The sequence below is a fragment of the Meleagris gallopavo genome, chromosome 8 (assembly GCF_905368555.1).
Source record: "Meleagris gallopavo chromosome 8, MGAL_WU_HG_1.1, whole genome shotgun sequence".
NCBI lineage: Eukaryota > Metazoa > Chordata > Aves > Galliformes > Phasianidae > Meleagris > Meleagris gallopavo.
In genome coordinates, this window is record NC_139411.1 from 26865434 (window position 1) to 26882740 (window position 17307).

Genomic DNA, 17307 nt, shown 5'->3' on the forward strand with positions numbered 1-17307 from the left:
TTAGTTTACTCTAGCAGTCGGAAAAGTTTCCTGCCCCATTTGACATGATGTCTTAAAAAAAGGATGGACAGAGTGGGTCTCTACCAGATCTTGTTGTACATTTACTCTCATGAACAGTAAATACGGACAACGTGGGAATTTCCAACTAACAGGTGAAGCAGTTGCTGTCTCTCTAAAAAGAAAGGCAAAACACTAATATTATCTGAAGCTCTGAAGCTCTCTAATGCGTCAATCAAATAGGTATTATCAGGTTTTAAGAGATCTCGCCAGGTAGACCAAAGGTTTCCTGGAAAAAAAAATGTGATAACAGAGAACAAAGGAGCACAGCAATTCTATATGCTGATTTACAAACGAAGGAAAGAAATAAAGCAACCTCCAGGCTTGTCCAGTATATGAAGTATGCAAAGATCAGGCATAAAATGCATGAAGATGCTGCCAGAAAGGAAAGAAACTTGGAAAGATAACTTTGAGAGAAAAACATAATTCCCTTGTGTAGGGGCCCATGTCTCTGCTAGATGGAGCATTACTTTAGATCATGTCCAAGAAACATTAATATTATTTAGCCTGCAGGAACACGTTCAGAGAAAGGAAGCCTGACCCTGTGACTTGAGCAATGCCAGATGACTGAGTTGTGACTTATAAGCTGCAGAGCATTTTAGTTTATTTCCCATTCAAATTTAAAAATCTTTTTCGTCTAAAAGCATTTATGTTATTAGAAGGAATAGCTGAACAGCTGAAAATCATTATCATTAATGATATGCTCGATGTCTCTGGAGAGAATGCAGAAAGTCACCTATAACCAGGACAGACATTGACCCTGCAATAAAAGTACAGTTAGGACGTAGGTAGGGTAAGAAAGCCCATTCTACTTCGTGTTTTTTTTATTTAGTAATCTAAACTTGGTAACATTTTATGGCACTGCATGATCTTTTTATGGTTCTTAATGTTACTTTCTCTCCCAATCACGAGTGAATATGATCTCCCAGGCACAGCTCCAGGGAAAAGAAAGGGGCTATTTAGAAACCAGTTTAAAAAAATAAAAAGTATTTCCAGGCTTTTTTCCTCCTGCGAGACATTCATGGCTGCCACAAACAGGTACTTTTTAACTGTTTGTAAGTGAATATTAATCTGGATTTCCCCTTCCAGAGCAGTCTTTAATTTGCTTCTCCAGGCAGAAACTGGAATTTCCTTCTGGGTCATATTTCAGGGTGTTTGTGTTCATACACCAGCTATAAGTCAGCAGTCACAGTGCAGGGCGAGGACACGTCGTCTTTTGCTGCAGAAAACAATACAGGAAATCTGGAAACGTTTGATGGTGCATTTCTCTAAGACCTTCTACGCTAGAAAGACATTCACCTGTAAGTATTAACACACTTTGTTTTCCTGATCTTGGCATTATATTTTTGAAGGTTTATACTTGTGCACTTCTTACTCATTTGCAGCACTTTATTGGCATTTTGACTGAAGTGCCTTGTTGCTTTTCCAAAAGGTTGAAATCATCAAATCTCTGAATGTCAGGTATACAAAAATCTGATGGGGTATAATCACAGAATTGGCACTGTTTGTTCTGAATTAAACATAATGTGCTTAATAGGTTGCTTCCACTGAAATGAAAAAATGATTAAACACAAGACATAAAACTTCTTTTCCAAAATGCAGTGAGGCAGCAGTGATAAAAGTTTGCTGTAATCTCATTTTTCCACCTGGAAAGATTGACTTTTACTGAGACCTAGATGAGACTTTTATCTTGTTACAAGCTGTTGGAAGGCTGCTTTGAGAGTTGTATCACTTGCAGTCAGAGTGACTTTGTCACTGGAAGGAACATTACTTTGCCTCTCACTGCAACCCCAGATGTGTTCCCTTACTACTGACTTAAACATCTGACTTTTTGTGCAGCCGTTTTCAGTTTTGGAAATTATTTTTGTCCTTTTTTATTTATTTATTTTGGTAAGGAATAGATGAAAAACCTAGGCATTAAATTTTGTTACAGTCTGTCTCAGCTACTGTACAACCAACCAAAGAGTTGTACAAAGAGTTCTCCAAAAGAAGCAAAGCTGTACTAATTTCCCTAAAAAAAAAAAAAAAGCATAAGCAGAAATGCTCTACAGAGTTCTCCAGCAACAGTTGTTCCTATTTACAGCAGAGTATTGCCTGAAAGCCCCCAGTCTGAGTCACGTCAAAGTAACTAAAGCCACTTTTTACCTTCTGAAAGATGCACACCACTGTGTTCTTGCACTTTCAGGGCACACAGAGCTTATCTCGCTGCCAAGGCAGCATCAGAAACAGGTGCGATGCAATGTTCCTAGGGTACAGCTGGGGAGGCTACTGCAAAGAAAGGGGCAAAATGCAGTTCTGTTGGCAGGTCTCTTCACATCCTGAGCAAATCATCCCTCTGAATCATGTAAGTTAATAAATTTTGTAGTGCCTCATTTTATATTTATGATTTAAGAATAAAATACAACACTATAGCATATAACATACAATCTTATTTTATTATAGATAGTAATATATTTAAGTGAATAACAACTATAGTTGTATCTGTAGTTTCTTAGGGAATTTTTCTATGTTTAATTTCCTATAGTTTAACCATGACTATGAAAACAAACATTTCTGAGATATTTGTTATTTTCTCAGGCAACCACGCGTTTCAGCAAGAAAGAATGAAAGGAATTAGCTTCAACGTTTTTACTTCCCTGTCTCAGTAAAAAAAATAATGAGGATGGCTTCAAGAACTGGAAAAAACTCTGAAGGTACAAAATTTCATTTACTAAGATTTGTTAGCAGTAAGATTGAATCAGGTTGCAAAACATTCTTTTCAATATTTGATACTATTCTCTCTTGCCTCCTGCTCCCAAGTATTTTGTTTTAAATAGTGAAAACAGTGTATTGTAATAATTCTACTCCTCCACTCCCTGCCTTAAATCTGTCCTAAATAAAGCGTTTCCGTTACAACAGAATCTTTCTTGTATCTGAAACAGATTGGACTGACATTTCTAAAAACATTAAAATCCTTAAAAAATTAATTGGGAACTGGAAGATATGTCAGTAGCTCTATGACACTAACAATGAAGTCTTACCTCCACTGAAGTCAGTAGTAAATGGGTCTCAGAACCGAGTGTTTCTCTCCCCAAACTTGGATGTTGATATATTACCATCTTTCCCAGAACTTGCACTAGACTGTTGGAGGTTGACTGTCCTTTCTTCAGTCACTGGATTCTTTAAAAGTGTTAACATCTCGTATCGGGCTTCTGGCTTAAAAAATGGAATGAGATTGGCACTCCTTTCACCAGGTGTTAGTAAACTGAGCTGTTGATCAGAAATCCACCAGTGGTGAGAAAACATGAATGTTACACTACCCTGTGCATACAGGGTATGTAGGGTGGTGAACAAATATATTCACATATTTTTAACCCTAAGCTTTTAGCTTATATTTACCCTGTAAGACTTCTTCCAGTTACTGCATCATGATCAGTGTAAGATGATCTATCATTTGAGGTGTTTGCCTTTCCGTATTGAATGCCATCTACAGATTTCATTAGGGTGCCATTAACTGCCTTTCAGTTCACTAATGAGGAAGCTAAGTAAGACCAGACTCCAGAAGTTAAATAAGAACTTTAAATAAGATAGAGCTTCATGATATCTTCTAAGCCACCTCCCTCGACACAGTATATTACCTCTATCTTTTGCTGACATCTTTGGCCAGTTGTCAGCAGTAACAATGACATCAAGGAAGCAGGGCCTGGTCCTGTATTTTATAGCTTTGATTTGTGTTTCTCTTCTCTAATTGAATGTGCTTTATGGTCATGTAAGCTCAGAAACCAAGTGCTTAGCAACAATTTTCATTTCAAGGAGCTTCTTTTAAGAGATTAATTGGCAACAAATAGAGTAACGGTGCCATTCATTTCTCTTTGATTTTGCCCTGAAGGTGAAGTTTTCAAGCATGGATTCTTCATCAAGTCACCACCTCTTCATCTTATCAACTCCAAGGTACATGAACACAGATCAGTCATATTCCAGCAATCTCCCACCAAACGTCAGATACTTCTGCTATCCTAGGTTTTAACAAGAGACAAATGGCTTTCTCTTTGGCAGAATTCCTGGAAAAGGCGTTATTTCATCCTGTCCAAATCCAACAAGGGCGATTACATCCTGAAGTACCTAAAAGGAATGTACATGAAAGGCTCCATAGCTGTTGATCAGTACGTAAAACTGAAATACATCATTTTTTAATTTAAATATTCTATTACCCATCTTAATTGGCCACTAATTATATAGGCACTTGTTCCTGATTGGGGTTCTTGACCAAATCCTATGAAGACAATGAAAGAGTCCCTTGGGATCTTGTAGGCCTAAGGTACAACTTACAGTGTATGATTTATGAAGGAGTTAAAATCCTAAATATTTTGATGAAATTTTATACGTTCATTTGAGCAATTGTGGTGACGCAACTACAAAGCAGACAGGTTGGTTCCGTGATCCCAAAGGCTGTATTCCTACAGTAGATGATATTTTCTGTGAAGATAATGCTTTGCACACTTATACAAAAGTAAGGATGGACTATGCCACTTGTAACGGTGCAGACACACAAACTTTCTCACCTTACAGATGCAGGGTACCTCTCACCCTGCAAAGAATAGTATGTTTGCATGTATGTATAATTGAATAAGAATGTTTCATGTGGTTGTCTTAACAGGATCATAAGTGTTGAAACAGGCATAAGTAATTCCGAAATAATGGTGATGGTGAGGAAGATGTTCAGATGCTTTCCAGAAGAGGTGATATCCATCACTACTGAAAATAGATGTTACTATCTCATTGGAAAGAGCAGGTAGGCTGAGAGATGTGTGAATGCAATGTGATATTGGAAATAAGCTAATGTAGCTCTAAGCTGCTGCCCCAAGGCATTATCCTGCTCCTTTGCAGCTCTGGCCAGCAGCTTCCACCTCTTCCTGTGTCTGAGCAACCTGGGCCAAAGTGGCTCAGCTGAATGATCCGAAGGAAAGTTGCTCTCTTCTATTGCACTTTTCCCATGCCTGGGTTAATTTCCTGCTGTTACACACAGCTGAACCAGCTGGGAGAGAAGGCTGATCTCAAAAGCAGTAGCTCGGGGCATACCTACAAGCTGCTCTGCTCACTGCAATCCAGCCTGCAGTAGGGCAGAAATTGCTACAGCCTACGTGGTCGGCTCAGTGAGGCAGGACATTTGGCACAGCACTTCTCCACCGCAGCTTCCCACTTCTTTTCGCTTTCCCAGCTACAGGCTTGGTGGGGTTTTTCTGCCCTAGGGCAGAAGAGCACCTGGTGTGTGAATTGCTGATAAGCACAGAAGCAAAACACATACCTGTGTGCCACTTGAGCGTTCTGCTCCATGCCTTCGCCCAGAAGTCACTGCTCTCACAGCCAGGCTCTATAGGAAGTGATGTAAAATTAATCCAATGAAACCCACTTGAAGCACAGAACAGAGCACATGCTTTCATGAGTTTCTCACCCTGCTTGCATTCCTGAGCCCTATTTTCAAGAGTCAGCAGAGCAGCACTACACACAGAGAATGAAGCAGAAAGCACCATTGTACCTCCTCTACAAAAGCCTTGCCATACCTTCTGGGCCGGGGCTACGCGTCTCTGAGGCCAGGTTTTTCCATCCATCTCCTGAAGGGATGGTGCAGATTTTCCATGCAAGAGGCACTATTTTAGGCTCATGAGAGGAAGTAGGCGAGCAAATGGGTTTTCCCTGTGTTTTACCTGGGAATAGGTGTTAACTTCTATTGTTCTAACCCACAGGCTGGAAATAGAGGACTGGGTCACGGCCATATCTTCCATCAGGGAGGCCAAAAGAAGTGGATGCTGCCCTCAGGTGACTTGTTACTATACTTGATTTTAGAAGGAAAGAAATTTGTAATCTTGTTAGAAAGCCATGCAAAAGTAAGGAATTTGCTTGTCTTGATTTTGGCCTTGTCACCTGTCCCTTGCCTTGGTTAATCAGAAATTCATTTTCCATATAAATCCTGTATTCCAGGCTTACGCATTAAGCAGGCATTGCATAGTCTGTTTGCATGGGGATTGTTCTTACACCAAAAGCATCTCTTTGAAGAGTAAGACACATGGAAATTAGGACATGATTGACACTGTGCTACAATGAATTGTAACTTTGATGTGTCAGGATGAAAATGTGTGTGTAATTCTTACTGTGTGCTTTTTGGATCTATTTACACGCTGTTTTACAAAGTAATACACATCTAGTCTGTCAGTGCTGCAAACCAGCTGGAGACCCTGCCAGCTCAAGCTCCAGCCCTTCAGCTGTCTGTCTTACCTTGCTGTTATCTTTTCTCTAGAATAAAGATCTTGCAAATTCAGAAGTCAAAAGTCGGTCCTTCTCTATGCCACTGTTCTCAAATTCTATAGATATGACTGATTCCCTGAGAAGGCAAAGCTACCTGAAGGTAAATGGATTACCCATCTTTAATAATGAGTTTGATGCCAGGGGTGGCTACGAAATTTGATTAATATAGTTGGTAGTTTCAATCAAAAGTTCTTCAGTGCTCATGCAGTGAATGCCCAGGTGGTCTGTACTGCTCTGTACTGGGGTTCCCAAGCAGGAACAGGATGCTAACATCATCAGAGAGCCCTCACAAATGACCAGTACTGGCATGTTGGTTTGTAAGTCTGTCTGTAAGTAAAGACAGGTGATGACAGGTGCAGTGAGCACTGGTATCCATTGTCCACCTCAACTGACTGGCAAAAGTTGGTTGGCATAAAGTAGCTGCAGATTAGCTCTGACGTATCTTGAAGAAGACTTGTGATGATTGTGTCAGGAGCTGCTAGCCACACCCTTGCTGTTCTGTGCTTGTACTGTTCTTTGTCTCTCTGAGCTCTAAAGTCTAGTGGGGAAGTTCAGCCCATTGCTGTCCACTGCAGCCCACGCTTCTTGCTGTCTGTGCCTTTCAGATATTCCCTCTCAATATTTAAATAGAAAGTCTTAGTCCTTTGATGTCAGAATTAATAGCTGTCAAAGAGGCGCTGGTTTCTGTAGTCAAAAGCCATGCTCAAATAGCCTTGATGGAGGAAGCTGAATGCAGGTAAAGCATCTCCAGCTTATCTTTAGGAGTCAACATTTTTTCTTCTGTATACAGGATGATGGTGCCTCAGAAGATAAGAACAGGCCAAGTTCAGATCCTGGCCCTCGTCATGTTCAGAGCAACTCGCCACAAGGAGTTTTTCAAAGACTGGTGAGCACAACAAATAAAACTGCTCTTGACTTGCTTAGTCTGGAGAAGTGATTACTGGCTCTCATGTCACCTGACTATCTGCAGCTATAGATTATTCACCTACTTTCCCAGCACACTGACTTGCTTTTTATTATACGGGCTTCTTAAACGTAACTAGTCAGTTGCCTCATTTAGCATTGAAAATAACCTTCTGAGAACGTTTTATATAGGCTTTAAATACCCTTCGTTTACTTTTTCTTGGGGGCAGTTGCTCAGTTTCCAAGCAGAGATTGCACCTTGAGGCAGCTCTCTCAAGTTTGACAAAAGACTACTCTGAAGCTGCCCTGCTTGAGGATTTGTCCCTCCTGTCATATTTCTCAGCTGTGCCACACTCTTCTAGGCTTCCTTCTGCAGCCTCTGCAAGCAGCAGTTGAATCAGAGTAATTGAGCTACAAAACAAAATCAGACTGAAGTACACCTTAAAGCTGACATTGTATCATTATAAATATGGCTTCCAGTAATTTAGTTTCCATATCTGACAGGAATTATTTAAAAAGATAGAATGATAAGTGCTACCATGGATTATTAACAAAGCGTTCTGACCTATGTTCCCTGAACAAAAAGATCTGCAGCAGTTTCAGATGCTTGTTGGCCACCCTCTGTCCTGGGTTACTGCCTTTACAGCAGCCAACAGAACTGACAGCACAATCACACCAGTGTGCAGCTAGGCAGTTGAGTATAAACCTATCTTTATTGGCAGTTTATGCATTGGACTATGATCTGGAGGAGCTGAGATACAGGGAAAGAATCTATTCTGCTATCACAGCTAACAGGACAGCGAATCACATGCTGCAATCACCATTTATTTGTACAGGCTGGCAGCAAGTATGATATAATACACTTTGATTTAGTGGACTGAAGTGAAAATAGCTGAAATTACATTGCAATGCCATGGGTTGTTAGAATAGTTCAGCTGAGGCACTGTAATTTGTGAAAGTGCAATCACTCAGTTTTGAGTCTGAGCTCTGAAATGCATTGTGTTAGCCCTTAATTTGACTTGAGCTACTGCTACACTCTTGGATGCATACCAAGGCTCTCTTTCTGCTTCTTTCCTATAAGTGTCATTTCTGTCTTATTCATTAATCCTTTATACTCACAGTGACTCAGAGAGCACGTATTGTATGTAGCTGGCCAGAGTAGGACAGGTTGACAAGGAGCATTCAAAGATAAGGAATTTGGATTTTCCTGTTCTCTTTAGCCTGAAGCAGAGGGAGTATCAGGAAGCTTATATTATTTAAGCATGTGTCATAATAAATAACCTTGCCATACAGCTAACAAGGAGCAAAAATGTTTCTGCATTTGATAAAAATATTACACTTGACTCATAAGTTTAACATCCGCTAACATCTCTGGATCTATTCTCTGCTCAGTGATGTCCAGACAGCTGACTTCCAGATTAAGCCTTTGTATTTGCTTCCTGCTGGAAGTATGACTCTTCATTTCTAGTGTCTGATTAGTTTTGCTTTTTATTGGCAGTTCTGTCATCCAGACCTTGATCTTGAAAACTGGTCAGAAGCCACTGTTCATGCAAACAGGCTTCTCAATGTCAGCTAAGTTTGGTCACATAGGCAGGGACCCAGCTACCCGGGAATGCTTTAAGAACCTGGTTCCCTTTCAACTCATGTTTTCGAGCTACCAAACTACATCTGACTCAGCAACTGAGTACTAGCTATTTGCACATGGAGCTTTTAATATCCAAAATGCATCAAAATAAGGAATCCTAATTTGCATCACACTGTATGACAGGCACCCAGACAAACTGGTCAAGAGTCTGGCACCAATACATGATGAACATGATTTTTTGAAAGAGAATTTCAGGGCAGCGTGCAACTTCTAGCCCTTTCCCCAAGGAGCCCCAAACTAGCAATTATTCAGATGATTTCCAGGTATCATTCACATTTTTTCTACAGTCAATTTCCCTCATAACCCACTTTCTCTCTAACACCAGTACACACTGTGGTTCAAGACAGACTTAAAGAACTCATTTAGCTGTACAGCTGAGAATAATTTTAGACTGAAGTTAGCTAAACTTCTCTGGTTGTAAAACATTCAGAGGAACGTAGATGTCATCAAACTTCTTTAGGAAAACACAGTGGTGCTGCTGTTTATCCTTTTCCACTGTTCTCGTAGTCTGTGATGATGATGTGGAGAGACAGTATACACATTTGCCCAAAGAGGCCACTATCAGCAATCAAAAGCTCAGTTTGGGAAGCTGATGAGTGCTGTCTACTCTGAGATTTCATAGGAGTTGGAGGATCTCAAGTCCTAATATCACCTCCTCCTTCCCCTTTTCCCCAAGCATTAACGTGCTTGATTGACCCAAAGCCCCTGAAACATCACTAGGAAACTTGTTCATGGCTTTAGATCATGACCACAGAGCTAGTCTTCATTCCCAAAGGAGTTTGGTTATGCACTTCTTGAAGGATCATTCATTGGTTTGTTCTGACTGCTGCAGTGTGGGCTGCTTTTTATGTCATTTACACCAACAAAGAACAAAAATACATTCATCATCTTTAATTTCTATTCAATGTCAGTTTCTTCTCTTTACATCAAAGAGAGTAATTAGTTTAATTTACTTTACCTTGAAAACAGTAATATATTCTGTGGCATATTTAGCAATTATTAAAATGATTACTATGGAAACCAAGGATGTAAGTAGAAAGATTAAAAATGGTTGTATCACAAACATGGCATGGAGAATTGCATTGGGAAGCAGCAAAATACTAAGTACTATACTCTTCATTACAAGGAAACATAAAAATGAGTGATTTGTATTTAGAAAGGTTTGTGGAAAGATTAATTGCTCCTTGACTTACCAAATAGCCGCAGACTTAATAATTGAGGTATTAATGAACCTGGGAGAATATCATTCAGGACATAAAGGATTCAGTATCAGATCTTCAGCCCCCTCGACTATGTTCTAGAAATGAGAGTGAATAAACTTTCCATTAGTCAGTGAAGTCCCAAATGCATTCTTTACTTGATAATATTTAAAAACTGCTTAAAAGTGACAAATACCTCCCAATCCTCTTTCAGATTTCCCATAGATTTTTTCCTAGTGTAAGAACTTTAAGACGAATAAGAGTTTTGCCCACAAGCACATAAAAGCATGCAGAATCATACATATAGTATTCAGCCTACTTGATTTTTAAACAAAATAACAGTTTTGAACGTGAAGTCAATTGCAACTGCCCAGTTACCACAAATCTATCTAGGAGAAATACTAATACTATTGCCTAATTTGTGCATGTGTTTCCTGTGGACATTCACTAGGAAATGGCAAAATACACGTTAAACAATCCATATAAGTGAACCTGTTCAAATGAAAACATTTTTTTCACAGGATAAAACTCTGGGAAAGACTGAGGAAAATCTGTCATCAGATTCAAACGAAGATCTCGAAAAGGAAGGAGAACCTTATTACCAAACTCCCAGCAGTCTTTTAGCAAAGGTAGTTTGTTAGTTCTGAGTCCTGTTTTGTTAACAGCTCCAAGGAGACAGACACACATAAAGACCCAAAGAGGAACTGGTATGAGGAGCCAACTAATACCTTGCCACAGAAGTACGTAGATAAAGCAGCAGGTAATAAAGCTTTAATGTGTACAAGAAAAAAATGCTGAATTCAAAGGGTCTTTCTGCTAAAAAGTGGCATTTTCACAAAACATACTGCTGATTTTGTTGAAATCCCTCAGACTGACTGTTGTAAATGACTTTTGTCAATTGTATCAACATTTGTTTTACCAAAAATGAAAACCACACTAACACACTAACCACATCATTTTCAGCGTTACTTCAAATCAGTAGCATCAGTAAGTGGCATAAAGCCAAGCAGTAATTTTTAAATGCCAGGAAACATTTTGATGTGTGCATTTCAGTGTGAAAGAAGGCAGCAGGAAGAATCATACTGGTAATCTTAAATAAATACTGGCACTGAATTTGGGAGGTTCATTTCTCAGAGTTTCCCATACAGTCAGTGGTCATGAAAAGCTCATAAAGCCAGGCAGGCTTCTGCAGATGTCACTGCCTCTCTCCAAAGCCTGTACAGATAACTGAAGGGCATTAACAACTTAATTTTATCATATGATTTAAGTGCTTTAAATGAAATAAATTATATATATATACACATACACATATATAATATAATCTTATTGAAAGACTTTCCTAACTTAAAATTACCAAACTTTAAGTGGTCACATATGAAAATATAGCTGGTTATGTTCCAACCTAAAAGACAGTACCTATTATACCAGACAGCATGAATTTCTAAGTTTCAACCACATTTCTAGCTTGCAGTTTCTGGGAAGTGAGTTACTTGAGGTAAACCAAGCTGTACTAACTAATGGTCTTAAACAGCACAAACACTGAACAAAACAAGGTAATTGAGATTCTTTTTTTCTGTAGACAGAGCAAGAATATTTATTTCTTAACATTGTTATGTGTTTTTAACAGTGTAATAGTGAAATATCGGAGATTGACCCTACAGCTGAGCCTGATATCCCTGTACAAGAGAAGCCGTGTCAAAGGCAGCCAGTGAAGGAGAATGCTTATGAGTCAATGAAGTCACTGTAAGTAACACAAAATCATAGAATCATAGAATCACCAAGGTTGTAGAGACCCTCCAAGATCAAGTCCAACTATCCTTCTACCACCAATATTTCCCTACTAAACCACGTCCCTCAGCACAATACCTAAACCTTTCCTAAACACCTCCAGGGATGGTGACTCAACCACCTCACCAAGCAGCCTATTCCTGTGCCTGACCATTCTTTTGGAAAATCAAATTTTTTGACCCTTCATTAAACATCTCCATTAAAGCTTTGCAAATTACAAGTGGTATAGCTAGAGCTGTTGTTCATAGTATTTATATCACAGTGCCTAAAGACTGCATCTTGTTTGAATGAGTTTTTCCTTCTGTCTTGGTTCAGAAATTTCAAGGGGTGTGGAAATACCAGAGTGAAGTTCAAACTCATCACAGTGAAATTTAAGCCCACATTTCAAGTCATGCATTTAGACAGGCTCTGACAAGAGGCACAGCAGGTTCTGTTGACTGATGCTTAATCTAGGCCTTAAGGACACAACAGCACACCACAGTGATCAGATACCTCGGCCAAGTTCCAGCAACAATTCAGACAGGCTCCCTGCAAAGAAAACTGTATTAACTAGTTAAAAAAGGCCTAAGACTTGTGGCATTAGCTCCTAGTTTTTCCAGTAGGATGCAATGTTAGCCCTAGGAGGTCAACTCCTTCCTACCATTTCCCCAAATAAAGGTCTGGTGCTGTGTACTTTGAGGGTGTAGTATATTTAATATGTCAGAAACAAAGACCTGAATGTTGCATTGCAGTTGTGGTGTCACCAGGAAACTTTACAACCAGTACGATACAGTGTGGCATGCTATAAAAATAAGTGCCTACGTCATAACTGCATGACAGTAGTGAGCCAAAGGGTTCGTCCATAGCTGCTGGCTATGTCCTGCCACCTACAGACAGGTATTATTTCACATAGTGGGAGGCAGTCAGAAATGCAGGCCCAGAAGACAGATTATTATTACAATAAATTTGTTCACCTGCATTTTTAAGAGTCTTTTTGGAGGAGCCTCTGACACTGGATTCAATATGCTACTAACCCATACCTTGTTCAAGGTGAATAAGAGAGTTGACTACAGGCATTATAAGCCTTATCAAATAACCCAAGTATTCAAACCTATCTGAGTCATTGTATCCCTCAGAGGACAGCGTTACATCCCCACAAAAGGTGGTAAAGCCAAGGACAACAATCTGTACTCATTTCTTTCTAAAAGTATGTTGTTAGCTGGAATGCTTTGGGCTAAACAAATAGTCTTTAAATACTGAAAAGGTTTATTTTAGGATTTACGGCCCATTTTTAGAAGGACAGTTTATTTTACCTAGCCATAATTTTGCCCGCTGGATATTCTACAAGAACTTGTTATTCTTTTCTTCACTGACAGCTACTTGATCCAGCAGGAGTGTCTGGAATGGCTAAACCAGTTCATTTTTTATCACCATTCCTTTTTCAGTAGGCTAACGTGTAGACACAACAGGCTCCATTCTCCTCCCAGAAGCCTGGAAAACAGTGCAAGTCCAAGCAACTTGGAAGCAGACACAGATGTAAAACTCCCAGAAAGCACCACACAGCAGCCTTTCCTCAAAAGAAGGCAAAACTCATCACCACTTTCAGTGGTTCAGTTGTCTATACTGCTCAGGTAAGTGCCTCCCCCTTTTCTTGTTGCTAAGAAGACAGATGTGTCTTTGGATTCCACTTAAGAGTGGTAAAAGGGTGCCTGATCTCGAATATTTTCTCTCACAGTCAAGTTACAGATAAGACACAACTGCAAGAATTGGATATTTTGGTCCCCCTGGCAGATATTAACAGTTACCTAAAACTTACTGAAGCAGCAGGACAAATATGGTAAGTCCTGGATCTTGGGCGATGGTGAGTGTCAAGTGTGAATGAGTGACACAGTCAGTGTAGGAGTAGAAGCAGAGTTTTGCAGCATAAAGGTTCAGTCAGGAGAGGAACAGATCTCTGATCCTTGCAATTGTACCATAAATATAACAAACGCTAATAAGTTTTAATTTCAGCCTCTTGAAATGCTTTAGGAAATTTTTTTTGGTCAAATGCACAGCACATACATGGACCAGTACCAAGTCTAGCCCCATTTTCAGACTGGAATCCCCAGCTCTCTCTAGTGATGCTGCTAGCATCAGTCTAACTTGCTACCAAGATCAACAAGATGTAAAGTCACGCAGTCCATGTGTCATTTCCAGAGGGCGGTGCCATAAATGCAATCCTGTTTTCTGTTCTGTTAACAGTAACCGGTAATTATATATCCCTTATGACTCATTTGTTGTCTGTCCTCCATATATGTTAGTGTCTCACAGTGGACGGGTCCTTGCCGACTGGGATGCTTATTTAACCATGGAGACCATATAGTGGCTGTGAATGGTCTGCACCCACAGAACATGGAGGAGGCTTCCTTGTTCATCAGCAGGTCCACACAAAAGGAGGTACACTTGGCTAACTTCAAAGTGACAGTTAAATGAATTGCACCAAATGAGAAAACAAGATGCTTCTTGCCTCTCAAATGGCTTTAGTCAAACCAGTTCATCCTGTTTTGACCATGGTATGAATAACCTCTGTACCAAACAGTCCCTCAACATTACTCAGGGTAGCACTTCTTAGTCCTGTGCTACCTGGGGAATGGCAAGATCTGCATTAATGTGTTTGAGGTCTTGATCTGAAAGAGTCTGCATAACCCCAAACTTAAATTAAAGTTGCTTGGTATTTTTTGGCTAAGGCTTGTGAATTGAAAACTTTGGCAAATGAATCACCTAGATTCCCACCTCCAGTTCCTTATTAAGCATTACACAAACTCACTGCTTGGTACTAAACCACTTTTTTTTTTTGTTTGTTTGTAAGGATGTAGGAGATTTCTAAGTGATACCTTAACACTGCAGTAATCTGTTACATGTAGATACCTATGTTTCTCTGAGATTTCAGATTTTCAGTATTTCAATACTGGAGTACTTTGAACTATACAGGAATATCTTTATATTTAGTTTTGCTGAGAAACCTGGGGTCTACAGATGTTGTTGCCACCTAAAGAAAAGTAAGCCAGTTTCAACAAGAAAAAAAACTATTAATCTCTCTAACCAGAATATTTTTTACTTAGCTCGTTACAACACAAGTCAGATGGCAGCACAAATATTTATCATTAGTAACAATCTATAAAGCAGCATCTCCTACCTTTTCTTTTTAAGGTGAAACTTACTGTATGTAGGATTCCACATTCAGATACCTTCCATGCTAAAGGCTGTTCATGTTCCTGAAAAAAGACGTCAATGATGAAGTAAGTGCCAAAGTTCAAGGGAAAGGATCAGGGAGAAGAATGGAATATGTAGCATACAGAGCTGCCAGACAGATTTTGTCATTAAGGACAAAGAACAGAAAAGATCTCATTTTATGTCTTAATAACTTGTTTTGGTGCAACGAATGGTTGTATTTTTCCTTTGTATCTATTTCTGTTACACAAGCAAGGCTGAAGGTCAAATCACTTATATAACCTTTGAAATCTATACACCTTGTAATTCAGTAGGAAGTACAGTTTAATGTCTCTGCTTGCCTCTTTACAGAATTATATTGACTTACCTCTATCTCTTAAATCAGCTAGGATTGTGGGAACAATGTTTGGAACACCTTACTCTCAGCTTCAGAAAAGCAAAGGCAAACTGAGAATTACGGTCTTGGAAGGCTGGTGGAGAGCTGTGTAGTGATTCAGGGGAGCCTCCTCTGGTGTTAAATCCCTCTTGTTACAACCACAAAAATGCATAGAGAAACAGAGTATATTTTATATGGATATGTGCAGGTTGGTACACATATGTGTATGTGTGTATTTACATACATAAATATATACAGTTAATATATGACAGTATGGCAATGAACCAAATAACAATTTTTGAGTACAGATCATTCATTCTGTTTTGCCAGATAACCAAAATAACAATTGGGTTTAGCAGGCCGAGTTTTGCTGTTATTAACTGCTGTTATATTACTGATGTAAGCTTTTATCAAGGTGAATTTGGCCAAATAAAGACATTTGTCTGGCTTCCAGCTAAGTTAGTCCAAATCAAGAAACTACACTTACTAAAATCAGAGTTGCTGCCACTAACTCCAGTAGCAAATTTGATAAAGGTGATTTCTATACTGGCATTAAAATCCAAGCTAAAGTTTTTGTAAACAAACAAACAAGCAAACAAACAAAAAAAACCACTTTATAAAATTATATTTAGCTTGAGATGAAAACAGCATCAGTAACTAGAAAGAAACAAAAATATTTGTATCACCAATTCAGATTCCATTCCTATTCAAAATATTAATTTTCACACCGAGTGTTTCCACAGCCCATCCCTGCTTTTGAGATAAGTGTGATATGTCAATTCCTTATGTTGGGAAAGGATCATGTTTTACTATTTGTTTCAATTTTGTTCAAAGGCATAATTGTGCTGAATTCTGCATAAAGACAGAAGCAAATCCCGGTTCTGGAATAACAGAGACCGAGAATGGAAGAAAAATAATTCCTTAGGAGCCCTCCCCCAAAGTTGCTATGTGATTCCTTTGCTCCAGGCTGTTTTCCTGGACCTAACAACTCCGCTTCTGCCCTAAGGAGTCCCTGCAGAGGGGAGGGTGGCCAGGGCATCACCACAGGGCTGCTTCCAGCTCCGTAACCTCGTGCCTACTAAGGCAGACCTCTAGGCCAGGATCCTGAAATCACAACTCGTATAGGTCATAAGTATCCACTGACGACTCTCACTGAACCTTTCCTACCCGAGGTTTGCAGAAACTCTTCTTCTGAACGATAGAAAACTTAAAGCTCTCCTGTCTTGTTCCTAGACTTGTATCTCTGTATAATTAGGATTTTTCTTGCTGTTTTCAGTAGGAAAGAGGAATGCTTTATTTTCTACCGTCAAACATTCACATGATACTGATCAGCAAAACAAATACTTCCTTTTCCTGTCAGGAGCGAACTAAGAGGTGAGACAGCCTTAAAGCAACTTCCTTAAAGTTTGTGAGAATCATTTCTAAGAAGAGATGAACAAAGAGGAGCTCCAAACCATATGTGGTGGTGAGAAGAAAGAAGCCACCACCCTGGAACTTGCATATAACATTGCTGCTGAAGCAGACTTGGAGTGACACAAAGAGCAACTCTCAGCCATGGGAGAATGATACTTTTGAACAAGAATGGGCTATGAGTAGAGATATCAAGCACAAAAGGATTCCAGAATATTTCAGAAAACCTGAGAATTATTTCTGTACTTCTATAAGCAGTTACTGAAATGTTACATCAATTGATTATTATGTCAATTTGCACAAGACTAAATGCAAATGATGTATGTTTACACAATGTCTGATTCACAACACTTGCTAGACATATAATATGAAAGTTAGATCAGTACAGTAAATTCTGGTAGGATGTCTGAAGTTGTCTGTGCATGTGTAATTAATAAATACATTACCACTTTACAACA

At 39.3% G+C, this 17307-nt stretch overlaps 1 protein-coding gene across 7 annotated transcripts; it reads left to right on the forward strand.

The window, feature by feature from the left end:
• Nucleotides 1–948: 948 nt before the first annotated feature.
• Nucleotides 949–17307, forward strand: PLEKHS1 (pleckstrin homology domain containing S1). Of its 7 annotated transcripts, none has more exons than XM_010714806.4 (17): nt 949–1095; nt 1208–1358; nt 2243–2401; nt 2635–2750; nt 3926–3987; nt 4093–4199; nt 4694–4828; nt 5781–5853; nt 6332–6439; nt 7130–7225; nt 10608–10715; nt 11714–11829; nt 13302–13484; nt 13589–13690; nt 14154–14289; nt 15043–15131; nt 16716–17307. In XM_010714806.4, exons 4-16 carry the CDS (start codon nt 2714–2716, stop codon nt 15109–15111), a joined length of 1332 nt encoding a protein of 443 aa, XP_010713108.2. In that variant the 5' UTR covers nt 949–1095; nt 1208–1358; nt 2243–2401; nt 2635–2713; the 3' UTR covers nt 15112–15131; nt 16716–17307. The 7 variants fall into 7 exon arrangements, with proteins under 7 accessions (XP_010713108.2, XP_010713103.2, XP_010713107.2 ...); XM_010714801.4 differs by having other exon boundaries at nt 951–1095; nt 13299–13484; XM_010714805.4 differs by having other exon boundaries at nt 951–1095; nt 13299–13484; nt 16719–17307.